The sequence below is a fragment of the Apodemus sylvaticus genome, chromosome 6, assembly GCF_947179515.1.
Source record: "Apodemus sylvaticus chromosome 6, mApoSyl1.1, whole genome shotgun sequence".
NCBI lineage: Eukaryota > Metazoa > Chordata > Mammalia > Rodentia > Muridae > Apodemus > Apodemus sylvaticus.
In genome coordinates this window covers 31,310,838-31,337,324 of record NC_067477.1, presented here as the reverse complement: position 1 = coordinate 31,337,324, position 26,487 = coordinate 31,310,838, and the positions used below count along the sequence as shown (strand labels likewise).

General features: G+C 44.7%; 1 protein-coding gene across 2 annotated transcripts in view; it reads right to left on the bottom strand.

Moving 5' to 3' along the window:
- Ston2 (stonin 2) overlaps positions 1-26,487 on the bottom strand; it is a 144,450-nt gene that overhangs the window by 103,697 nt on the left and 14,266 nt on the right. The window contains exons 1-3 of one of the 2 annotated variants that reach the window (XM_052185298.1): positions 10,455-10,624; positions 7,830-8,100; positions 3,832-4,107 (exon numbers count right to left, since the gene is read on the bottom strand). In XM_052185298.1, the coding sequence (XP_052041258.1) occupies positions 3,832-4,107; positions 7,830-7,917 (364 nt within the window). In that variant the 5' untranslated portion in view covers positions 7,918-8,100; positions 10,455-10,624. Of the gene's footprint in view, positions 1-3,831; positions 4,108-7,829; positions 8,101-10,454; positions 10,625-26,487 lie in introns of those variants that run through there. The other variant, XM_052185297.1, reaches the window with a different exon arrangement.

Sequence of the window (26,487 nt, the reverse complement as noted above, 5' to 3'; positions counted from 1 at the left end):
AGTAAGGGTCGCCTCCCCTCTCTCCAGGCAGACTGAAACAGTCTGGGTCTGTCACATCATCCACACAGCTTTGAGCATCATGGCTCAAGCACACACACACACACACACACACACACACACACACACACACACACAAACACCACTAAAAATCTGATGATTAAATATGAAAAAGTACACCAGAATGTGTGAGGTATTCTGTCAAAATGAAAACACATGCTATATGGCAGAATTGTATTTTATATATTCTTTTTAAATTCAATTTGATTTCTTTTTATGTGCACAGGTGTTTTGCTCGCATGTATGTGTCTGCACTGCATACATGCAGTGCCTAAGGAAGCCAGGAAAGGACAGTAGATTCCCCTGGAACTTGGCTACAGACTGATGTGAGCTGTCAGTGTGGGGGCTAGGATTCAAACCCAGGTCCTCTGGAAAAGCAGCAACAGCTCTTAACCACTGAGCCATCCCTCCAGACCACTTTTATATCTTCTTGAAATTATTAAAATTTATTTATTTCATTTATATGTACACACTGTAGCTGTCTTCAGACACACCAGAAGAGGGCATCGGATCCCATTACAGATGGTTGTGATTCACCATGTGGTTGCTGGGGATTGAACTCAGGACCTCTGGAAGAGCAAGCAGCTGGTGTTCTTAACCACTGAGCCATCTCTCCAGCCCCTTGAAATTATTTTTAATGACATGGAGGCATGTAAGAAAAAAAATATTTTTAAAGGTAGGTCTGCATTAGCTAGATTTCTGTTGCTGTAATAAGATACCACGATCAAGAGGAAAGCTTCTTTTGGCTTCTTCTGGCCTTTCTCTTCTGGCTTACGTCCCAGATGGGTAGAATCCATAACAGTGGTGATGGCAGGTTAGCAGAGCCAGAGCCAGAAACCAAGAGATCACACATCCATCCTCATGAAGGAAGTAGAGAGAAGAACTGGAAGTGGATGAGGCCATGAACTCTCAAAGTCACCCCTGACCTCTATGTATTTCCTCCTGCAAGCCTCTGGCTCCTAAGGGTTACACCCCAAACAGCACCACCAAACTTGAGACTGAGGACAGCTTTAGTTCAAACCACTACAGGTTCTTACCATGCACGCTGCCTAAATTTGCCTCAAACTCCTGGGCTCAAGTGATCATCAGTCAGCCTCTCAAGCAGCTGGGACTAGAAACATGCTCAGACCATGTCCTCGAAGTATGCTCAGTACATGCAGAGTTTTGTATTAGTATTCTAGGTAATGCTCTACCACACCGGCCCTTTAAATGGTTTTTTTTTCTTTTTTTTTTGACAAGGTCTTACTAAATTTCTTCAAGCTTTACAACCAGGCCTGACTTCAGATCATAGTTTTGCTTTGTTTTGTTTTGAAAAAAATAAAAAAAAAAAAACCTAGCAAACTATTTAACCCATCAACAGAAAAGCATGCCAAGCCTACCCTTTTGACTCTGTAGTAGAGACAACAATATCCTTTACTTCTGTATTTAAGATATTGTCCTTCTAAATTCTAGGGTCTGTGGATTTATTCCCTTACATGGCAAAGGGATTCAGCAGATGTGATTATGTTAAGGAACTTGAGTGTGGTGGTTTGAGTAAGAACGGCCCTCATAGTCTCAACAATTTGGATACTTGGTCATTAGGGAGTAAGCACTTCTTGACAAGGATTTGGAAGTGCAGCCCTTTTGTGGCCCAGAAGTCAGTGGGGGTGAGATTTGGGGTTTCAAGTGTTCAAGCCAGGCCCAGTGTCTCTCTTTCTCCTTCCTACTGACTGCCCCTTTGGATGTAGCTTTCACCTACCTCAGTAGCACCATGCCTACCTGTGTGCTGCCATGCTTCCTGCTGTGACAATAATGGACTAAACCTCTGAACCTGTAAGCCAGTCCCAATTAAGTGCTGTCCTTTTAAGAGTTTTGCTGTGCCCAGAAAACCAAATAACCCTATTAAAAAATGGGGTACAGAGCTAAACAAAGAATTTTCACTCGAAGAACTTCGGATGGCTGAGAAGCATCTTAAAAAATGCTCAACTTCATTAGTCATTAGGGAAATGCAAATCAAAACAACCCTGAGAGTTCACCTTACACCAGTCAGAATGGCTAAGATTAAAAACTCAGGAGACAGCAGGTGTTGGCAGGATGTGGAGAAAGAGGAACACTCCTCCACTGCTGGTGGGGTTGCAAATTGGTACAACCACTCTAGAAATCAGTCTGGCGGTTCCTCAGAAAACTGGGCACGTCACTTCTGGAGGATCATGCTATACCACTCCTGGGCATATACCCAGAGGATTCCCCAGCAGGTAATAAGGGTACGTGCTCCACTATGTTCATAGCAGCCCTATTTATAATAACCAGAAGCTGGAAAGAACCCAGGTATCCCTCAAGGGAAGAATGGATGCAAATAATGTGGTATATATGCACAATGGAGTACTATTCAGCCATTAGAAACAATGAATTCATAAAATTCTTAGACAAATGGATGGAGCTGGAGAACATCATACTAAGAGAGGTAACCCAGTCTCAAAAGATCAATCATGGTATGCACTCACTAATAAGTGGATATTAGCCTAGAAAATTGGAATACCCAAAATATAATCCACACATCAAATGATGTACAAGAAAAATGGAGGAATGTCCCTGATTCTGGAAAAACTCAGTGTAGCAGTATAGGGCAAAACCAGAACAGAGAAGTAGGAAGGGATGAATGGGAGAAAAGGGGGGAGGGAAGAGGGCTTATGGGACTTTTGGGGAATGGGGGGCCAGAAAAGGGGAAATCATTTGAAATGTAAATAAAAAATATATCAAATAAAAAAAACCTGGGGGGAAAAAAAGAGTTTTGCTGTGGTCATGGTGCTTCTTCACAGCAATAGAATATTGACTGAGACATTAAAATAGAGATATTATTCATCTAAGCCCTACATAAGCACAAGAGTCTTGGAAAATGGAAGAGGAGGGCACTAGAATGATGTCACTTCAGAACAACAGCACAGAACAATATTATAGTTCTGGTGTTGAAGACAGAGGAAGGAATCCCAGGTCAGAGAATTTGGAAGGCCTATGGAGTCTACAAGGGACCAGGAAACAGATTCTTGCTTAGATTCTTGAAAATGGTGCACCATTCGGGATTACAGGTGATCAGCTCAAATTATTTAAGCCACCTAGGGTGTGGTAATTGGTTACAGCTGCAAGTAAAGGATCAATACAACCCCAGGATTATCCAGTCCTTGGTTTGCTGGAGCACAGTAAATGGTCATGTGACCAGGTGAGCATGGGACTTGGGTGGGGAGTGGGGGATTTTGTGGGGAATGGGGAAGAATGAGGCCTGACAACTTCCTGTCTTCTCTGAGCTTCACAGTGAAGCCTCTGATAATTAAGGAGCAACAAAACAGGAGCTCTACCATCTCCTTCTCTGAGGATGCTGATTCCAAAGGTTTCATGTATGAATTTGTCCCTGTTTAGAGACAGTCAGTGGGTCACACTAGAGAACCGTTCACATCTATGTGTCTTGAGCTTACAATATAGGCACTGACTGAATGTAATTCTAATACCTAATAGATCAATTATATAAGTATCCATGCAGACAAATCGATAGCCATGGCCAGGAGTTAAAACTCTGGAAATGACCCAGAAAACACACGCTGTTTAATGGGCTTATTTCAAGCAAACCCTTGTCATAAAGTAAAAAGGGGTGGGAAGCAGGTGATTGCTCTCTCCTTTGTGTTCCCAGGATGTGGAGTTCAGAGAGAAGTGGAACCCCAGAAGTCTCACAGACGTCTCACGGAAAGGCCCTTCCAGAGCCTGTACCAAACCAGAACTTCCTCAACCTCCTACCCGGCTCACCTGTTTCCTTGTGAGGTGGGGAGGTGTTGCTCCAGGGCGGGTCATCTTCGAACTGGACCCAGTTGCTGATGGCGGAGGCCAGGTCGGGTGTGGGCTGCACAGGACTCCCCGGAGGGGAGGCTGCTTCAGAGATGAGGCCCATCTTTTCAGAGGAGTCATCCTGCTCAGAGTGTGAGAGGTCCTGGGAGCCTTCGTCCACTGCATGGTTCTCCCCAGAGGAGCTCTCAGACTGCTCTGAGGAAGAGGACAGTCCTGGGAAGTGCTCTTCAGCGCCCCCTACGGCAGATACCAAACACTACCATTACACACAGAAGGATGCCTCTCAGGACTGCCTCCCCAGGGCAAAGGATGTGTGTCTTCCTCACTGGAAGATAAAATGGCTGTGCTAATCCATCTCTAAGCTAAAGGGCTGTGTCCCTAAGACTATTTAAAGCCTGTAATCTCACTTGTTCCCAGTCACTATCTAAGACAAGAAAGAAAAAAAAAAACCTCCCCATTATTGTATCTATCTCTATGCATACTGGCATATATGGTGTTTATCTATGTGTTTGTGGGAGGTAGGGGGGATGAAGCCATCAGTTGTTTTCCTTGATTGCTCTCTACTTTTGGGGGTGATGTAGTCAGTGCATACACGTGAGGGGGTTCACCAGCCAGTGCATACTGTGTGCACCCATGGAGGCTAGAGGTCATTACTGAGGTGCTGTTTCTAATCGCCCCCCCCCCCACCTCACTTTTTGGGCCAGGGTCTTTCCCTGAACCCGGAGCTCACTTATTTGACTGCACTGGCTGGTCAGTGAGCCCAGGGACCGGCCTGTCTCTACCTCCCCACTCTCAATGCTGGGGCTGCAGTCGTGTGCTGCTGGCTACTTTACATGGGTGCTAGAGGCTGGATCCAGGGCCTAATGCTCACACAGCTCCTCTGTCAGCTAAGCTATCTCTCCAGCCCTTGCCCATTATTTTTAATCTCAGGTCTATGCCCAGGTTGAGAGCCACACATTCAAATGGCAACAGGGGTCAAGCAGGAAATACTCCTGAGCTGAGTGGGACAAATGAGAAGCAGAATAGAATAGTGGGGTGGGGTCTGTGGCTGAACAGTAGAGCTTCCTTCTGCATGCTCACACACACACACACACACACACACACACACACACACTTCAAATTTCAAACTCTGTTCTGGACAAACTAGTTCTCTGTAGGTACTAGGTGCAAAACTCTTCCCAGATCCTCCCAAGATCTACCCATCCAACTTCATATTCATATTCATTCTCTCTCTCTCTCTCTCTCTCACACACACACACACACACACACACACACACAAACAAAAAAAGCAACAAAAACAAAAACCCCAACGAACAACAATAAAACCCAAAACTCAAAACAAAAGAAAATCGAACCTCTCTAAACTAAACTAAAACAGAAAAACAAAAACAAACAAAAGAGAAGAAAATGAAAACAAAACAACAAAAAAGTGAAAATCTGCAAGGAAAAAACAACCCTAAGTTTGTGATATCTGTCTGTGTGTGTGAGCAGGTGCATGTAAATACATCTGTCTATGTGTGGGTGAGCAGGTGCATGTATGTACATCTCTGTGTGTGTGTGAGCAGGTGCATGTAAGTACATCTGTCCATGTTTGTAAGCAGGTGCACGTATGTACATCTGTCTGTGTGTGGGTGAGCAGGTGCATGTAAGTACATCTGTCTATGTGTGGGTGAGCAGGTACATGTATGTACATCTGTCTGTGTGTGGGTGAGCAGGTGCATGTAAGTACATTTGTCTGTGTGAGTGTGAGCAGGTGCATTTATGTACATCTGTCTGTGTGTGGGTGAGCAGGTGCATGTAAATACATTTGTCTGTGTGTGGGTGAGCAGGTGCATGTATGTACATCTGTCTGTGTGTGGGTGAGCAGGTGCATGTAAGTACATTTGTCTGTGTGTGAGCAGGTGCATGTATGTACATCTGTCTGTGTGTGGGTGAGCAGGTGCATGTAAGTACATTTGTCTGTGTGAGTGTGAGCAGGTGCATGTATGTACATCTGTCTGTGTGTGGGTGAGCAGATGCATATATGTGCATCTGTCTGTGTGTGCTCACAGGAACATGTAAGTACATCTGTCTGTGTGTGCTCACAGGAACATGTATGTACATCTGTCTGTGTGTGCTCACAGGAACATGTGTGTACATATGCGTGTGCAGCAGTCAGAAGAGATCACCTAACTCTCCTGCTCTACCCCATTTGCCTTGTCCCTTGCAAACAAGGCCTCTCCCTGGATCCGGAACTAGACTGGCGGCCACGCAGCTGTGGCAATCCTCCTCCTTAGTGCCGTTCCTCCACAGCACTGGGGACAGAGGTGCATGCAGCCAGGCTTGGCTTGCTGCACAGCTCCCGGCAATCTGAACTTAGGTCAATGGCTGTACAACACACGCATTTCCTGAGTAACTTCTTTTCCTAGCTGTCAAGGTGTTCTGAGTATGTACATCTCTGCATGAGGCGCATTCAGCACATCTCAATTCAGACTATCCGTATTTACGGCTATACACTGGATGCCACACTGGAGTGTGTACCTACTGACTGCCACGGTCCATGTGTGCAGACAAAGCTGAGGCGAGCCCAGCTGGTGCAGGTGAAGTCAAGGTGAACCAACTGACCTGGTGCTGCAAATATCCCTGCCTCTATCTTGACCTTTATCCCTGAGCATCACTCTCCTAAAGGACATATGGTCACGTCTACTGTGATCCAGGATGACAAAGCTGAGCTCTTTGCCTGGACCATACACTCCACTGGGCATTTTACATCCGATGACAGATGCTTACAAAAGCTCCCAAGGCAGGTCCATGATCATTTCTCTTACAAAGACAATGAAGCAATTCAAGACAAATCATTCTGGAGGCTAGGCATGGTGTAACTGACTGTAAACCCAGCAGCTGAGAGGCAGAGGTAGGAGGACTGATGTGGAGTGAAGGCCGGCCTAGTCTACACAGTGAGTTCTAAGACAAGATTATAGTGCAAAACATGCTTAGAACAGAAAACCAGTCAGGTATGGTGGTTAACCAAATTCTGTTAGCCCTAGAATTTGGGAGGCAGAGGCAGATAGATCTCTGAGTTTAAGATTAGTCTGATCTACTGAGCAAATTTCAGGTCAATCAGGACTACACAGAAGAAACCTTGTGTTGAAAAACAACAACAAAAAACGAAAGAAAGAAAGAAAGAAAGAAAGAAAGAAAGAAAGAAAGAAAGAAAGAGAGAGAGAGAGAAAAAGAGAGAGAGAGAGAAAGAGAGAGAAAGAGCAAAACAAAACAAGAAACCAAAAGAAGTGCTAGTTGTGGGTAAGAGTGCTTGCTCTAGAAGCATGAGAACCTGATTCAAATGCTCAGTGCCCACAGATAAACCCCAGGCATGGCCACACACACACACACACACACTGATAACCCCAGCATTGAGTAGAATCAAGCAGTTCCTTGGGAGCTTACTGGTCAACCAGCCTAGCTCAAACAACCGGCTTCTGTTTCGTTGGCTGATCCTGTCTTAAGACACCATAGAGAATGAAGGCACGTGATGTCCTGCTCTAGCCTTAACAAAGATGGGCATGGCATGTGCAGATGCCACACACCTGCCACCTTACCCCACACATGAATCGTTCACCCAAGGGCATATCATTCATCTGTGATGACTATGAGGTTAGAGTTTTGCAATTTGGCTCAAAACCTATCTGTCACTTTTAACGATTACACTTTAAAAATTGAAAAAAACTCAAATGGCTGGTGGGAGTAACCATGAAAAACAGCAACAGTAAGGCAATGTGTGATTAGAAGTTATGCCCCTTGGAAGAATTAAGCATGTGCCCTTTGTGTTCCCAGGGTTTTGGTGATGTTTCAAGCTGAGAAGACGTCTTCCTCTGGCTACGGAGTGAAAGAATCATTACCTGTGGTTAGGGACCAAATGACTTTTTCTTTTTTCCTTTATTAGAATCTTGGTCATGTAAATGACCAAGAACCAGACTTACCCTCTAAAGGGGTGGGGAACAATGGCTCTTCACTGAAGGAGACCCACTCTGACTGATGGGTGGCAATGACATGGTCCAAGGTCGTCATGCTAAGAGGGCACAGTTCATCTTCACGCTGCTGACCTCAAGTGGACCCCAGAAAGATGTCTGGGGTAAACAGGGCAGCACAGGGGTCTTGGGCTACAGACGGTCCCAGAGGTCTTGTGAATGGCAGCCCTCAGAAAGGAGGTAAGACCAGTCCTCCTTGCCTTTTAATCTGCCAGGCAGAGATCTGTTTAAATAAGAAAAGAAATGGAAATGGTAAACACTCATTATACTGAATCCACACAGGTTTGCACTTTGAACTCCATGATGAGATTTCGGGCAGTTACCAACATGCAGGGTTTCATGTCTCCTCCTCTTTTGCCACCAACTTTATTAACACCGAGATCCCCAGAGAAGAATTTAGAACAGACCACCAATTAACCACTCAAATTTTAGCAATTAGGTCCCTGATTTCCCCACTCTATTTCAGAAACATTGTTATCTATAATGGGAGGCTAACGGTCCTTATTAAGTATTAAAACTTGTTCACAGTGCCTTCACCATTTCTACCCAGATGACAAAATAAGAGCAGGCACCTTTCTGTGAAACCAAAGTGCTTTCTTGCCTCAGGCAAGTAACTTTCCGAGAGTCTGATTTGAATCTCTGGCTGAAACCCAGCAGTTCCCAGATGGCATCTCTAACCATGATTAACCAATCAAGAAGAAACAAAATAAAGCAAAAACAACCATGGAGTCAGCTCTTGTTCATTTACGTAAGAGGCTGGGGAATATTAGCTTTACTGAAAAAAAAAAAAAGAGTTAAATACATTTTCAATCCAGGTCAGTTTGAATTAGTATATAAATGTCAAATCTTTACTTGCATGACAATTATGTTCTGTGGATGTTCAATATTAGTTAATTGGCTTACAATTTTCTTTTTTTCTTTTCTTTTTTCCTTTTTCTTTTTTTTCTTTTTCTTTCTTTCTTTCTTTTTTTTTTTTTTCCAAGACAGGGTTTCTCTGTGTAGCCCTGGTTGTCCTCACTCTGTAGACTAGACTCGTCTCCAACTCAGAAATCCACCTGCCTCTGCCTTCCAAGTGCTGGGATTAAAGGCATGTGCCACCACTGCCCAACTTACAATTTTCTTCATGTCTTTTTACAACTCAAACCTAGCTCTTGATCTTATAATGAATGAATGAGGATTAATGCAAAATTACTGTGCTTTTGCAGATTAGCTACCATCTGTCCTGAGCAGTACTGTTCTTGCTAATATACTATTCAAAAGATTTCTAGAATGATGTAACTCAGCCTCCATAATAACAGTAACAGTTAAACTTTGCTCTAGGTTATCTTCAGTGAACAATTTATACTGAGAGAAAAAACAGTATAAAAAACATTTAGTAGTTTTTGCCTTGTATGGTGGGAAAAAGTTTTTTTAATACTTCTTAAAGCAACTACTTATAAGATTTATAGTTATCAGAAACCTGTTTTTCTACTGTCCTCTACTTTAGTTGTTAGTGCACTGGTCTGTTTATTTGCTTGCTTGCTTGCTTGCTTGCTTGCTTGTTTGTTTTTGAGACAGTCTCATGTGTCTGAGGCCATCTTTGTTATATGGAAAACCTACCTATCTTCCTGTGCCCACCTCCTATGCTGAGATTCCAGGTGTACAGCAGTATGCATAGTTTAAATCAGTGCTCCTCAACCTGTACATCTCAACCACTTTTGGGGTACAATGACAGTTTTACAGGGGTCACATATCAGATATCCTGCAATCAAAAATTTACACTATGATTCATAACAGTAACAAAATCATAGTCATGAAGTAGCAATGAAAATAATTTTATGGTTGGGGGTGGACACACCATTAGGAACTGAGTTAAAAAGGCATTAAAAACAAGGCATTGGCAAAGCTGAGAACTGCTGGTTTTACGTTGTACTGTGGGTCAAACTCAGGCCTTCCTGCAAGGAAGGTGGGCACCCTACAAACCGAGTTGCTTTAATAGCTCTCATCTTCCATATTAGATGACTAGGTCAGGTGGCAATATAGTTCTTTTATAGATGAAAAAAAATCTTAGTAGAGAGAAATTAGGTGACCTATTCAACACTAAAATGTGCCCCTAGCATTTCTAAAATGCTTCTTCTAGGATTTTAAGGAGAAAAATGTCATGGTTTCAAGTCAAACTGACTCTTGTTTTCCGTGGTAGCATTCTATATAGAGAATGATCAAATGGAAACCACAACAAACAGGTACTCTGGAAACTTCAAGCTGTGGGTAACAGATCCAATCCCCGAGCCAAGGTCCTCTGATGCCAAAGACACTGTATACACACACACACACACACACACACACACACAGAGTACTTCAGAGTATATGTATACTGCCATACAACTATGTAGTTTATGAACATCAACTGCAATGAACTGAATCGACACTTCCTGAGAAATTCCCCATGTGGATATCTGCCAGAACACCCAAGGCCCACAAAGGCTGGAATGTCCACAAGTCTCTCCTCTGAGGCCCTCCCCTGAGAGGCTTCCCAGCCACAGGACTGGACATGTGCAAGCAGTCTGGAGAATGTTACTGTCCTAAACCAGATCTTACCTCAAGTAGCTATGCCACAAATGCGAGGCCTGTTTCCCATGACTGTGAGCTCTTCGTCAGCCCAGTCAATGTTAGTGCCACTGTCACTTGGTGTGGTAATGAATGTGAGCCAAGATAAGACAGAAAAACTGAAGAGAGGGATTGGGCTTCTCAGAAACAGCAGCTGGATGTGAGGCCGCACCCCCGCTGGGCCTCTCGGAAAGAAAGCCACAATGCAAGGCATGTGCTGACACATGCCTCGTCACGGCTCCACGGGGAAAACATCCTGCCTGTCCCACAATGGTGAGCCCAGCAAAGTCCATGGAAAAGTGGGGCTGGAGGGATGGACAGGGAGAAGGAAAGAAAACCTTAAGAGCAGGTAGGCTCTTCAGGATCAATAGCTCCCGTGTGTGTGTGTGTGTGTGTGTGTGTGTGTGTGTGTGTGTGTGTGTAATCCTAGCACTCAGGCGATAGAGGCAGGAGGATTAGAAGTTTGAGGCTATCCTAGTTACAATTTGAGACTAGTTTGGGGTTATATAAGGCTATGTCTCAAAACAAAACAAAACAAAACAGTGATATTAATAGCAGGTGACCTCACAGAGGGATTACCCCGTGCCAGGCACCATTCCAAACCCTGTGTAGGTGTCGCCCATTGTCATCACAGCTGCTGTTCAGTGTCTCACCTGAGGTGCTATGGCATTTTTGGGGAGAAGTCCTTGCATGGGAACGTAAATGTAAATGTAAAGCTCCCTCGTTTCTGTCATTTACACATCCATCCTCTCTCCAGTGGTTTCGCCTTTCACCCATGATTAGAGCAGGTCTCTCAGATGCTAAGGAGGGCTAAGTGCTTGACTACAGGGGACCCAGAGGCCCGTTCTGAAACTTCCTTTTAGCAGACAGATAGATGCATATTCTGCCTGAGAAACCAAACCATCACTCAGCAGGAGTACACAAGAGAAGAGCCCCCCACCCCCAAGGAATTCTCTGTTCTTCCTTAGCTTAGTTAGATCAGATATGAGCCAAGGAATGGCTGACAGAACACGCACGCCGGGAGCCTCCCCGCATAGCCCTGTGAAATGCATTCTAGGTACATGTCATGAGAAGCACTACGCTCAGAGCTCAAAAGCCACAGAGGAACCCAGTGATTGTGAAGCTCAGATCAGGCTGCAATTAGTTCCTCGGTAAAAACCTCATGCCACTTTTAGCCTGTGAATCATGAAGAGAGGCTTGGAGTCACCACAGAAGAGCAGTGACTCACAGTCAGCAGCAGGGCGACGCGCGCGGAGACAACAGAAATCCCACGGAAGACTTTGGGTTGCTATTGTGAGGACATCTCTTCTCTTCATCAGCATTACTTAGGCCTTACACGTGGGTCAGGAGAATGCACTCCTCTGACAGCAGAGGAGTCAGAAGGAGTTCATCTTAGGCCACCAGTCCCTTGAACTCACGAGCTCTGTGCTCCTGGAAACGTGCCAGCTGTCCTTCGAGAGAGCATCACTTAAGCAGCCATAATTTAGCTGAGGGAGACAAGACAGGAGAGCAAACACAAGTGTGGTGCGACGGTCATCTAGGGGTGGTGACTGTCAGCCATGGAGAGATCTCTGAGAGAAGGAACAACAAAGGCCTGGTGCAGGTTGCATAGATATGAAGGGAGCCCCGGGCTCTGGAACACTAACGGGTGAGAGTAAAGGTTGCTCTTGGGAGCCGAGTGGTGGTGGCGCACGCCTTTAATGCCAGCGCTTGGGAGGCAGAGGCAGGCAGATCTCTGAGTTCGAGGCCAGTCTGGTCTAGAGTGAATTCCAGGACAGCCAGGGCTACACTGAGAAACCCTGTCTCGAAAAAAAACGAAAGTCAAACAAAGAAAGATTGTTCTAGGGACAGAGGGATCAGAGTGAGAGTAAGCGCTTGGAAAGGGTTATCTCTGGACAGTCTGAGAGAATAGACGCTAAGGGGAAGACTGCATGGAAAATGAGCAGGCGCTAAGGGTTTAGTACTGGACAGTGACTCAGTGTGTGCTTACGAGAGACTACCATTGCTCACCATGTCCAGCAGCAGCTGGAAGGTGAGTTATTACAACACTGCTGGTGTGCCCCACAGGCAAGGGGCTGACACCACCAGGAACTGGCAGTAGGCATAATGTACTGGGTGCAAAGAGTTCTGAACCTTAAGAGTACATGGAAACGCAAGAGACCAGCACCGTCTTTACATGGCTTACAGTCAACTTCCGAGATCTAGACAGTCGCTCTGTTCCCTAGCCTATTCAGATGGCCTGTCCTGCAGAACTGCAAGGGTGCAGTAAGGGACCAGACACTACCTAGGGCTTGTCTGTACCATCAACTAGAAGAGGGTGTCTTGAGCATAAGACAAAGACAAAGCCCACTGGGACTGAGACATGGCAATGGCGCTAGCCTGCAGTGTGCTTCTCTGAGCGGGGCAGGAGTGCTGTCCGGGGCAGTGACTGCGTCTGAAGGACTCCCGGACCAGCTCTCTCCACTTTCATAGATTCAGTCCTCACCACCCCTTACCCAGTTACTAGTCTCTTACCATCTCCCAGTGCTCGATCTCATCCTGTGGCCTATTGCACAACCCACTGTGCTAGACTCCAGAACCCTCAAATGGCTGTGCCATGGTTCTCCTTAAAACCTCAACTGCTACTCACAACATAAAGCAAGAAGGAGAAATTCACAAAGGCTCCCTGAGAGCAGGGGCTGCATAGCCTGCCTGCTGCTAGCTCTAAGCATTGTGTACAACAGTAGTACCTGTGAGGAGCTCGGTAGACCCTGGAGCTCCAGGGCAGGCACGCCTCCAGTCTACCCTCATTAGTTTTGCCCCATGTGAATTCCATCTTCCAGGCAAACTGAATTATTTTCTACTAAAGGCTGTTTCTGTGAATGCTTTGTTCTATGTGGTCATTTGTTCATATATGTATCTATTTAATAATCCCAAGATCTTCCCGTTGGGACATATTTCCCCCTACACTGTTATTTAATGGGCTCCTGCTCCACTTAAAATTTTAGCTCCTTCTTTATCACAGGTTTAATTTAACCCGCATTAATCAGTGGTTCTCAACCATCCTAGTGCTCCGACCCTTTAATATAGCTCCTCATGGTGTGCTGATCCTCAACCATAAGGTTATTTCTGTTACGACTGCATAACTGTAATTTTGCTGCTGTTATGAATTGTGATGTAAATGTGTTTTCTGGTGGTCTTAAGGATCCCTGTGGAAGGACCTTGACCCCCAGGTTGAGAAGCACTGCTCTAAGTGGTAGCCATTCAATCCAAAGAAAGAGCAAACAGATTATTTTGCTATGAAATGTTCACAACGGGAATGTTTTTTTTTTTTTTTTTGTGCTGTTTGGTTTTTCCACCCAATATCCAAAAATCTCCATTTTCTGAAAGAAAAAAAAATACTTTCTGTTCCTCTTGTCGGGTGATCCAACCTTTGTCAGCGGGCACTGGGATCTTGAGAGATTACTCAATGGACTTTGGAGGAAGCATAAGCAGCTTGCAAACAATGGGAATCTGGTGCATGCCTAGTGGTGGCAGCATCCGGAGTCAGTAGTGACAAAACTAAACATGGCATCCTAATTGGAACCACTGCACTACCCTGGCTCTGGTCACTGCTGGCTGTCTTGTGATTCTCAACCTATTTTCCAAGCCAAGTTTGGCAGCTGACAATCCAGTGACTTCTCCAATACCTTCCACAAACTCATTTCCTTCTTACATTAGCCAGACTCAGTGTCTGTTGCTTCATTTAAGGACGCAGACAGTGTGCCCGTCCCCAGCCTCCAGTGGTCTCATGTCCCTGTTGTTTTGTTCTGTGTGCTGATGCTATTGCGACCTATCCTCCTTTGTCCAGGGATGATGAAAGCGACTGCTGTTGTGGTTAGCTGCCAGCTAGTCTGAGAGCTTCCAAGGGAAAGGGGATATATCTTTCAGATGGTCTCCGACAATTTTTTTAATAGGTTTTCTCCTTTTATTGAATATAGATTTTTTTTCCTAACATACTACATCCTGATTATGGTTTCCCCTCCCTTTATCCTTCCCAGACCCTCTCTACCTCCCCTCCCATTGAGGTCTACCCCTTTCTGTCTCTCATTAGAAAACAGACATCTAGGGAATAATAACAATAATAATAATAATAATAATAAATACAATAAAATATAACAAACCCTAATACATTGGGATAGGACAAAACAAACAAACAACAAACAAACAAACAAACAAAAGGAGGAGCCTAAAAGAAGGCACAGGAAGCAGAGACCGACTTGCTTGCATACTCAGGAATATGAGTTGTTACCCACAATAACAGTCAACTGAAAGCTAGAATATATACTCAAAGGCCCCTCAGGACTGCCAGCGGTCTTTGTGCCTTTCCTGGTTCTAATGGCATCTTTAGGAAGCTTTCTATGGTCAGTCAGTGGGTGTGGACTCCAGTCCTCCCACAGATCCTGAGCTCCCTGACAGGTGTCTGCTCCCCTCCCCATCCCGATACAACTCCTTGTCTCCTGCCTGACTCGGGGGCTACTTCTAACTGTTTGTGTGCTGGGATCTTGAGGTCCTGGAGGAGGAGGGTGGAGCCTTGGAGAAGGTAAGCTAGGCCGCAGAGGCTGTCCACTCATGCACAGATTGGTGGTGTCTCCTAAGGGCAGGGTGTGGTGAACTACGGCGTGTTTGAACCTTCCAAGTCTAGAATCACGAGCCACAAAAACTTCTTCCTTACACATTACCTAGCACCAGGTATTTTGTTACAGCAATGCCAAATGTGACAAGGCCGGCTCCATCCTGCAGAGTCCAACTTGCTGAAAGAGCTCAACTGCAAAGCTCTGTTTCCCTAGCTCAGCAGGAGTGCTGTGATCCCTTTTAACTCAGGGGTCAGCAGTCAGGAAACTGTACCCTGGGACAGAGCCGGGCTGATCCTTGGTGGAGTTCACCTCCCAAGTTTTCCCGACCCCCTGGAAGGAAATCTTGTGTTACATCTTGAGTAGTGTCTGAAAACAGTTGTCATTTTTATGATTAACTACTGCTGATGGGCTGGTCTGCTGCCAGTGAGAGCCGGAACTGGGAGTCCTTCCCTACAATATTCCTCCTGACGTCTTCACATTTTTTTTAAGACAACAGCTCAGATTATCTAAAGGTAATTTGCTAATATATCATATCTGACCTGGAAAAATACACCTTATGCCTGGAACTTAATTCGAAGTTTTCCTGCCCTTTTATAAGTCACGAGAAGAAGGGTCTTAGATAGCTAACTGGTAATTCCCTCCAGAGGTGAGCAATGTTTTATCTTCAAGTCACGACTTCTAATTACCTGACTACATGATTTTTTTTCCTTTGAAATGCTCTTTGAGGTTGTGCTATCCAACAATACCTGGGCCCAGCATCCAGAGTCAAAGATCAAAGTCACACTTGGCTTGAAAAACAGGTTAGGCTTTGCCTCTGGCCTCTGGCTCCTTCCTGAGTCAGTAGCCCTGAGAGACAGGCGCCCCAGGCACCCATGTGTCACAGAACTCTGTGGCCTCATACGGTCTGCAGAGCACACTCTAGGGTCAGGTAATGGCTTACTCTACCTTAGTTTACCTTGGCTTAACAGATTTCGTACTTCTAGAGAAAAAAATACTAATATTTTGCTGTGTGAAAATAAGTAATTCATGTGGATGATTTGTTTTCATATATGTCTTAAAGCTGTGATCCATCACTGTGGATATTCCAACACAATATGGTCTTAGATTCTATAGGAAGCTTCTGAGTCCCTCCTGGTGGTCATATTTCCCATGCGTAAGTCTAAGCAAGTTCCATAATACAAATAGATTCGTGGATTATTTCAATTTCTTACTGCTATTTGGGAGTTTTCTTTTGCTAAGGATCTAACTCAAGGCTTTCTACATTTATCAATGGGCCTATTCCTGAGACCTAAATTTATTTGTACAGTAACTCCTGAGATGATTAAAACACGTATTTTTCTCAGTTGATATACAAAGGAATTGGTTTGGTTGCAGATGAATTCAAGGTTACAACAGAGTTAGGAGAGTACCACTGAGTCACTAAGCTCTGCACTCTATACACCATATTCAGCCTTGGGGAAAACAGGTACAACACTATTAGTATTTAAACATCTGCTTCCTCTCACTACCCAGCCCTGAGGATGGTTCACTATCAATTCAAGCCAGATACATCCCTAGTTTTGTGTTTGTAGCCTCCTTGTATCACAGGGTAACTGTCTCCCCAAGTTCTGAACAATCAGAAGGGAGGTGGTGAGTTATGTAATTCTGGCAAGTGTTTTCTTACCTTTGTTTTGTTCTTCTGGGGAAGAAGGCAGGCCGTAGCTTAGGTAACTATAATCCTTTCACGTTGACCGTTCCTTTTGGGCATATGGCAATGGTTGATGGGGGTAATGTTATCATACAAGGGGGTTACAGGGACCATAACCATTGGCCTTAATGTCACAAGCCACTGAAACAGTATCCATAATCACTCATCTATTCATTGCTTTGTGGGAATATATTTTTGTTTATTCCATTATAACTAGATTTTCTGGTATATATACAAATAAATGAATATGATGCTAATTTTTCTTTTAAGGTGAAAATACATGGTGGAGAACCGAGTGCTGAGGTGACCCTAGGACCCCCACCCCCTGGTTTCAGTCCCGTGGTTCTGTTTCTCCTACGCTTACTACCTAGCAAAACAGATATTATGGACACAATTAAGTTTACTATTCAGTGGACCATAAGAAATGGAGACCTTGCCAGTGAGCCTACCCTGACAGGGGAGCCCTTAAACAGGGACTGTAATCACACTACAAGAACTGGATTTGGACACAGGCCATCGAGGGGCGCCTGAGTTCCAGTGAGCACACTACCAGTCACCTCCTGTTCATACCCATGGGTCCATCTGAGCAGAGAACCCACCTGGCTAGGCAGAGGGGGGGCCTCAAGAGCTGTGGAACAGGGAGCAGAGGCTCTTTACATCTCCGATGAGTGATTTGTTGCACGTCATCAGAAAATAGTTATGTAAATTGGCAAAACTTCTGGTTTTCAATTAGTTAAAAGAAAAAAAATTACAAGTTTTTTTAAAAAAATAGAACGGAGCCCTCCACTAAAACCAACCATTGTTGCAACCACTGAATATAGCAAATCAAAGAAAAGTTTTTTTTTTTAAATGCACAAAATTATGCCTGCGGCATTTGGAACATATCACAGGGACAGTCTCTGTCCAAAAGATTAAAAAATTCTTTTCTGCCTTGCTTTTTTAGCTCACAGGGACATTAGCTTGCCTTTTTGGAGCCATGGTGCAAAGCCATCATTTTTAGTATGAAAAGTTAAGAAACAATTTGAGCGGACATCAGGAGGCCAGTGAACCATCCCTGGTTTCCTGGAGCCGAAATGATCAACTCCTGCCAAGGGTTCTTCCTACCAGTGAGGGATGCTAAATAGCTTTCTGGCACAGGCTGGAGTGGGATGAAGGGAGAATGAACAGACAGGAAAAGCAGAGTCAGGGGTGGCTCTGTGGCAAAGACTCATGGGATTCTGCAGAACCATGTGAGAGATAGAGTCATTAACAAAAGTTGGGAGGAAACCAACATTGGTTAGCAAAATAAGCTTCTCTCTTTGTCTCTGTCCCTTCCTTTCCTTTGCCTTCCTCTCTCCCTTTTTTCCTTTTTTCTTTTTTAAAAACAAGCATGCCCCAGACTTGCCCAATCCTCCTGCCTCAGCATCCCAAGTGCTGGGAGTTTTAGTGTACACCACCACACTCAGCTTTCGAAATATGATACTTATGCATGTTGCAGATGTTTCATATATACCTGAGAGAGATGTTTAACTAGGTGACCAGAGCCCAGAGCTGGAGAATCAAATAGGGAAGAGGCACCATCATACACAAAGGATCAGGTCATCTAGAGAGAGGCTGCAGCGAAAGAACAGAAATGGCCCATGCTTTTCCCTGCCCAGTGTCGAGATGAAGCACTATAGGGGCTCCATCCAAGCCATGGGAGCCAGATTCCAAAGATCCTGAAATGGAGAGGATATGCCCTGCTTGTGAACTGCTGTGGCGGTCTGCCCTTCAATGAGAGAGAATCCAGGAACCAAAAAGCCTCAGGTTCTCTGTATCTGGGAAACAAGAGTTTCACGTGGAGCTTTTTGCAAAGAAATTCCTTGACTAAAACACATGAACGTGCCGCCAAAGAATAAAATCAGGAGGAAGAAGCCTCACATGTGACTGCGCCTGGGAGATGAGCAGATGTCAGACAAGTCAGAACAAGAGTGGGGAATCTCTCAAAAACGTGAATAGTTTCAAAATTCAGAATAGTGATTAAATCCTTTAATGTAGGAGGATGCCTGGTAGACCACTTTCTATAAAAAGCAAGATCTGTGCTTTGTACTCCTTGAGGGGCTTTGTCTCTGGCAATAATTCAGCGCTGTTGAGTCTCCCGGGGGCCATGAGTTCTCTATGGCTGTCAGAGGCAGAGGTCCAGGGAAGGAAATCTTTCCAGCCACCGATGCTGACGCCTGTCTCCCAAGTATTAGTCATTCTCAGTGGCTCACTTCTGCCATCCCACAGGTGAGGGATATCATTACCTGTGTTCTTCTCATCAACCTTGAGAAGATGATACTGTAATTAATGTCAGCATTTGACAGGTGACAAGGTTGAAGCCAGAGAGGTCAGTCAGACGACTCACTCCAGCTCAAGTTGTGCGGAGATTCCGACCCCAAAGCCTTTTGACTTCTGAGGCAAAGCACAAACTTATCTCTTTAACCATCATGATGGACTGTGAGACTTGCTAAACACTGACACTATGGTAGATGCTGGAGATGAATAAATAACTACTACTCTAGAAATGCCAATCATCCAATGGCTTCCTTCCATGAAGGGCATCTAGTACCAAGGTGAAAGGACAGTAGTCAGATAGTCTCTCTATAACTTTAAATGCATGTCCCAGTACCAGACTACTCTGCAGGGAGAGTTGAATAAGTATCTTTTTTTAATAACTAACACATATAGTTACTGTGTGCCCAGCAAAATTATGTAACATTATGGGTTCTAGGTATAGGCATAAATATTCAAGGTTTTAATTTGGAGAAATGGAAAGGTACAGAAAAGTGATTTGTTTTTCTAGTACTGTCTTAGAATCTTTACATTTTTAATACCCTGAGGGTCTCTGAGAAGCAAAAGCACAAAGAAAGAAACAAAGCTCTCTTTAGCACCTTTAAGAAGCTCTGAGCTTGGGGAAGATGTAGGTGCTGTGGAGGGTGACAACAGGTCTCTGGAGCCAGGAATGCAGGAGGGGTCATGGACCTCTCCATGTGTATGACCTGTGAACTCGGGAGAAAGGTCAGAATGAATGATAGGTAATTCAGAGCACAGGCCCTTCGGCTGGCCAGCCAAGTTCCTCATTGTGAGATGCATCAGGGAATGTTTCCTGGACCCTCTGAGTCTGTTTCCTCTGACAGTGACAGGAACCTTTCCTCAAAGAATCCCATGAGATTAAAATAGATGCGGTACCTAAGACTTCTAGCAAAGCGAAGAGCTAATGTTCCACTAATGGCCTTGATCATCACCGACGGTTCCATTAATCAAGGGTGAATGGGAGGGAGGGAGGGAAGGGGGGAGGGAAGGAGGGAGGGAGGGGGAGAGAGAGAGAGAGAGAGAGAGAGAGAGAGAGAGAGAGAACCCAATAACTCTTGTTACAATGACATTTCAGGAAGTGAAAGTTGAAGAAAAGGAGAGACCTTAGAAATTTGGGGGGGTGGGGAGAGGAAGTCATGGTGAGAGTTTCTACTTCATACAGGAAACAGCTGGCCAGTGCGGTCTGAGGCTCTGGATCTAAGTGTTGGAAGTGAAGCAGGGTTACCAGCAGCCGAACAAGGAGACACTGCCCTACACAACCACCAGAAGCCCTTAGAGCTACCTTTTCCCTCAGGGACCTCCACACAGGCAAACCACATCCCTGGCTACAGGCAAAAAGAAGTCCTGATCAATCCACAGAGAAACAAATAGGATATAGCATCCCAAGACTTGCATGATGGCTCTTAAAGTGGTCAATCTTCCTTCCTTTGTTTTTTTTTTTTTTTTTTTTTTTAATGACAAGGTCTTCTATGACCCAGCAAGAGGGTCAATCTTAAAATCTTAGATGTCTTCACCACAGTTAATACATTTTCTAGTAGCTTTTCAAGTTATACAGATCTCAAAGGATGTAACTTATAACAAAGTGTAACAATTAAGCATAGTTTAAAATGTAAGGTGAGGTTTAGAAGTTTAAAAATTTATAGCTTCATTTTTTCTCAAAGAATCTCCTTTGCAGATCAATCGTAAGGTGTTTAGCTTTGTGCATGAGAGGAGTGATAATATGGTAAAATGGCTAATATGGCTAATATGGTAATACTGGGGATTCTAAGAAATCATTGCTACTCTTTTTACTTTGTTTGAGAAGTTTTTGGAAAAAAACAATTTGGTTTCAGAGGTTGACTTTTTTTTTTTGTTTGTTTTGTTTTTGTTTTAGGGCTCCCTGTCAACAGGAAAGATGATCTAGATCTCAGGGTCAGGGACTTCTTTCCTTTCCCATATCCCTTAATACGTCCTATCTATCTTGTCTCGGGTCACCACACTGGATAATTCTGAGGCTACGTTAACACGGACACCTATGAGAGCAGTAACCGTGGAGTGTGAAGTACAGAGCCCATGCAGCTGAGGGGACAGCCTGCTACAGGGACGAGTCCAGGTGTGCCACAGCTGCTGAGTACAGCTCACTGGGCCTTGGTGCATATGGGGCATCAATGTGACCACAGGTCTCACCAACCTCTATGCAGTATGTGCATCACATTCAAAGACCTATAGTTGTGACATGAGAGTGTGGTATCATCCTAATTGAACATGGACCTTGCGATTTAGAAGCTCCCTCTAAACCTCTCTTTACCAGGATAAATGAGGGCTGGAAGGAAACAACTGCAGCAACACATCTCAAACTTGTCTGGATCAACAGCGAAGTTAGCCCAGTGCAGCCTTGTCTAGAACACACACACACACACACACACACACAATCTTCTCTCTCTCCTGGATACAGGATGCATTAGTCCAGTGCAGCCTTGTCTAGAAAACACACACACACACACACACAATCTTCTTTCCCTCTCCCTCTCTCCTGGATACAGGACGCATTGAAAAGCCATTACCCCATCCACTCTTCTTTGTAGAAATAGAACTCTGTCCAGGTTGGTGTGTGCGCTCCTCCCTTTCCCTGCACCCTTCCGTGCAATCTGCCTCCAGCACCACAGTCCCCAGAGCCAGCTCCATCTATCCTTTGTTGCATAACCACAGGCAGTGACACCCACATCCACGACAGGAAACGTGTCCGTTTATCAGAATGCTACCCTGGAGATGTGTGGCCAAGGAGCCCTGCACGGCACACACCGCTTCCATGCAGACATCCATATGTTAGAAAAAGCAGAGAAATGCTAAGTATTAGGAGAAAATCTTGACCTAGCAAGACAATGAAAAGCAGAGAAGATGCCCACAACCAAAGAACCCCAAGGTCATTACTCCACAGAATAAAAGAGCGAGCGAGCGAACTTGGTGGCCTGGCCATTGGCAGCTTCGTAGAGGACAGAGGAAGGCCCAGAACTTCTCTTAAGAGAACCAGGGGTGGTTCAGCCCAGCTGCAGTTAATTAGAGGTGGAGGAGAGAAATGAGTTTTATCTGGCACTTTCTAATATTCTTGGGTTTAAAAGAAACGGGTGTGTAAAAGCCGTTTTTCACCTGTGGTAACTGTCATCTCCTGGGTTACTGCCTCAGTCTGCTGACCTAGGCCTAGACCAGGAAGCTTCTAGCCTCCTTACAGTCTAATCTGGCCCTAGAATGTTTTCAGCCTCTGAGACTTACTGCAGAATAAACTCACCCTTTCCTAGTTCTTTTTGAGCTCTGGCTGGCTGGTTCAACTCAGCTGTTCTGGCGCAAAACTCCTCTCTGATTCAATCTGGCTTCTCTCAGCCTCTCCTGAATTGCTCTGCTTGGCCTTATACTAACTTTGACAATCTTTTCTAATCTTCTGGCTCCTTCCCAGTCTCTCGCTCGTTCTGTTTTCACCTGTGTCTAGCTTGTTCTCTCTTCAACCTGTCTCTGCAAAATTCTCCCAGTAAAACTGCTCCTTTTCTTCCTCCTCTCTGCCCTCATTTCTTAAGTAGCTTCCTTTTCCTCTCTTCTCGTGGGAGTTGGGCATATCCTGTTCTGTCAAATCTTTCTCTGAGTCACTTTGTCTGCCACTCAATTAGACATCATCTGCAAGCATGGGTGCTTCCTTCTACAAACTAACTTTACCTCCATTGTTTGGGATTAAAGGTGTGTGCTAAGGGCTGAGCCACACCACAACTAGAAACAGATTTTTTTTTTCAGTAAATAACACAATCTCAGGGTTCACAGTGTAAGCAAATATCCCGCAACAAGGATGGTTACAGAAAATACGGGGAAAGTAGGGGGCAGGGGGTAAAAGATTTTACAGTCATCCTGGACAGATAATATACGTAAGTCAGAACTAGCAGGCTATCACTACAGGAAGTAAAGAGAAAGAAACTGCCTGACCCCTGGAGCAGTCCTACACATGGGAAGAAGACTCAGTAAAAAACCAGGCCTAAAGTGACAGATCTGAGAAAACAAGGGGAAAGGGTGATGGGGGTGGGGGAATGATCATTCAAGGGTTCATGGAGGCAAAAGAGAATTTTCCAGTAAAAGACAGATTTTTCCAGTGAACATTACAGAGAAACATAACAGGGCTAGATGGTCATTAGTGACCCTTGGAGGCTGGCTAGAGTGTCCACTCCAGGAGGAGTAGAGGGCACTTTGCCACTGTGCACGTCACACTGAAGGAAAGCAGCCAGATCTGTGGAGGAGTGAACTGAGCTGGAATATCAATTACACAAAGTTAAAGTAACTATAAAGACTCTTTAAAATTAGATTAATTTATATATTGATCTATTGTACCACAGTGCCATTTGGAGACCAAGGACAACCTCTGGGAATCGGTTCTCCCCTTCCAACATGCGGGACACACCCCTTCCACCATGCGGGACACAGGGATCAAACTTAGGCCTCCAGGCTTGGCGCCAAGCACCTTAACCCGCTGAGCCATCCTGCCAGCCCTAAAGCTTAATGCTTCTTAATAAATTCTATAAACGAGAGGGCATCACCAGGATACACTGTTGACCTTGATTACATGCCTTCAAAGAGAAGGCACTTCTCCATTTACCTGGCAGAGACAAACTGGAACCCACCTGAGGTAAGGACCCAGTGGCTACTTCCTGGGCTCCTTTCAGCCACAGCAAAAAGTAAAAACCTTTCTACTCCATCCCCAAGGTGTATTCACTTTTTTTTTTTTTTTTTTGGTTTTTTGGAGACAGGGTTTCTCTGTGTAGCCCTGGCTGTCCTGGAACTCACTCTGTAGACCAGGCTGGCCCCGAACTCAGAAATCTGCCTGCCTCTGCCTCCCAGAGTGCTGGGATTACAGGCGTGCGCCACCAACGCCCAGTCAAGGTGTATTCATTTAAGGATACTGGCCTTTTTGTAAAGATCATGAAAGCATCTCAAAGAGGGAAAATAGATTTTTAAAACCTAGCAAGTCAACCCTGCTTGCACGTAACTGTGCTTGCCCCCTTAAAAACAAAAACAAAACAAAACAAAGCCCACTCTTTAAACAAGATTAAAACTGGGTCTGTGATTTTCTTTCCCTGGGGTGTAGATTCCCAGACTAAGAATATTCCTGTTGAAATTCCAATAAAGCCTTTAATGACTCCAAAATCTCACCTTAAAGTTGTATTCCAGGAGCACAAGGATTGAGACTATCACTCACATATACTTTAAAACAAGTAAGCCTAACAACTAAAGCTATAGCTTTTTAAGTATTGATGGCTCCATATGCATTTTATGATAAAATCTCACGAACCCTGTGAGATAAAGGGCGACTATTAACATTTATTTTTCTAGTTAAGGAAACTGAGGCTTGGATGGGCCAAGTTTTATACATTCACACAAGTAGATGACTATGCTAAGGATAAACCCCCAGTTTGTCAAAAATACCACAATTATCCACTTTATGGCTATGTAATATTCCATTGGATTACTCACCTTTAAAATTACATATATTTGAGATTTTTAATTTATTTATTTTTATTTTATGTGCACTGGTGGTGTTTGGCTTGCATGCGTGTCTGTGCAAAGGTGTCAGGTCCTCTGGAAGTAGAGTTACAGACAGTTGTGAGAAGCCACGTGGGTGCTTGGAATTGAACCCAAGTGGCCTGGAAGAGCAGTCAGTGCTCTTAACTAAAAAGCCATTTTTCCAGTCCCATATTCAATTTTTTTTTTTCAGAAAGTTGTTTTTTTTGTTTTTTTTGTTTTTTGTTTTTTGGTTTTTTTAAGTAGGAAGCCCAGGGAGAGACTATTTGAACAACAACCAGTTCACAGGCTCCAAATTTGGTACGTCTTTTTCTATGAATAAGCCTATGTATCCAGTTCCTCTAAAGAAGAGTGACTAGCATCCCTCAGTGATGCCTGGCCTAGGGCGAACAGGAAACTCATGACGAAAGCCCATGACTGCAGGATCTGTGACCCAGAGGCCTGGGTCATCATCCCATTGTCTCCTCTTGGCTCTCCCCTGGCCTGAGGTTCTCAGGGTCGAGTGGCAAATGTGAATGAGTGTTAGGGAAGATCACAACAAGGTCAAGCTTCAATGCCTGGGCTCTAAGGAGAAGTCCACACAATGTAGGACCCAGGGCCAAGAGGCAGGGAAACACCAGATGTGGTGGGACTGAACTGGCCCCAGCTTCAGAGTATCCACAGCCTGCTGCCTGGTGATCTCGGAGACTATTAGGGATTTCTGTCTCTAAAAGTCTGATGTATGGGAGTGTGGGGGGCTGCTTAGAGACAGGTGGTATCTGGTAGCTGCAGCCTGGTTTTGTTCCTTTTGGGTCAGAGTTCACTACGCGGTGCCTCAACTTCCCAGTGGGCAGGGTGCAGCTTTTGGCTCCTGTAGCAGCATATGGGGAACTAAGACCCCACGCCTTCAATGTGGTGCTTTATTGGAACCCAGACGTAGTTGGTGGATCCCAGTATCAACCTCGGACAGCAGAATGGCTCACACCAGCATACTTGGTCACTACAGCAGCCTGGAGAGAAATGAGGCTGAGGACTGCTAAGGTTTGTAAGACGATGCCTATATAAGAAGCTTAAATGTAGATAAGACCACATGTTAGCATACAATCTCACATACTCAGACGACAGGGGAATGCCCCAGTGGCTGCCTTAGGCCTTTGGTTATCTGCACTCAATGTGCTTCTTCAGGTTAATAAAATTCTGTCGCAGAACATCACCCATTCATTTATTCACTAATCCAATCATTTTATAAGCATTCGCTTAACAGTCCCTGCTGCTTGGCATAGCTAGTGAAAATCTATGGCTCAAGATGACTAAAATCTAACCTCTTCAAAGAGACAGGCAGACGTTACAAACATGATATAATACGATTAGGGCTACACTGGGAGAATCCACCACAGGCATGCAGAAGAATAACACAATTCCATCTGGGGCCAGCTAAGAACAAGTGAGGAAAAATAGTGCTTAGCCACAGGTCTGAAATATAAATGGGCATTAGCCGGAGTCACGGAACACTGCAGAGAAAGAAGGACATTCTCAAACTGCAGCATGGTCTCTGTAGGAATCAACCATGAGAATACACTCTACCGGTTTACTCAGCCATGCTCACAGCCATGATAACATGCAAAACTACCGTTTACTACCCCAAAGTATACACTCAACAGGAATCCCTAATTCTTATGTGCATCCATGGATATCCCTTTGCCTAACTCCATACTTGTACATGCTGACTGTAAAAGCTGGGCTTGGGGGATGAAGCAGGATATGGAGAAACAGGCAAGCCATGGTATGAGGGAAGGCAGAGCTTCTGAAGTAAGGTTAGAGCTCAAAGGTTTTGTGAGCCAAAGGGGATGGGGTAAAGGGTGGGGTGATAGGCACACAGATGGCTTAAGGATGTTTGTTTTGGACACGTCTTGGAAAT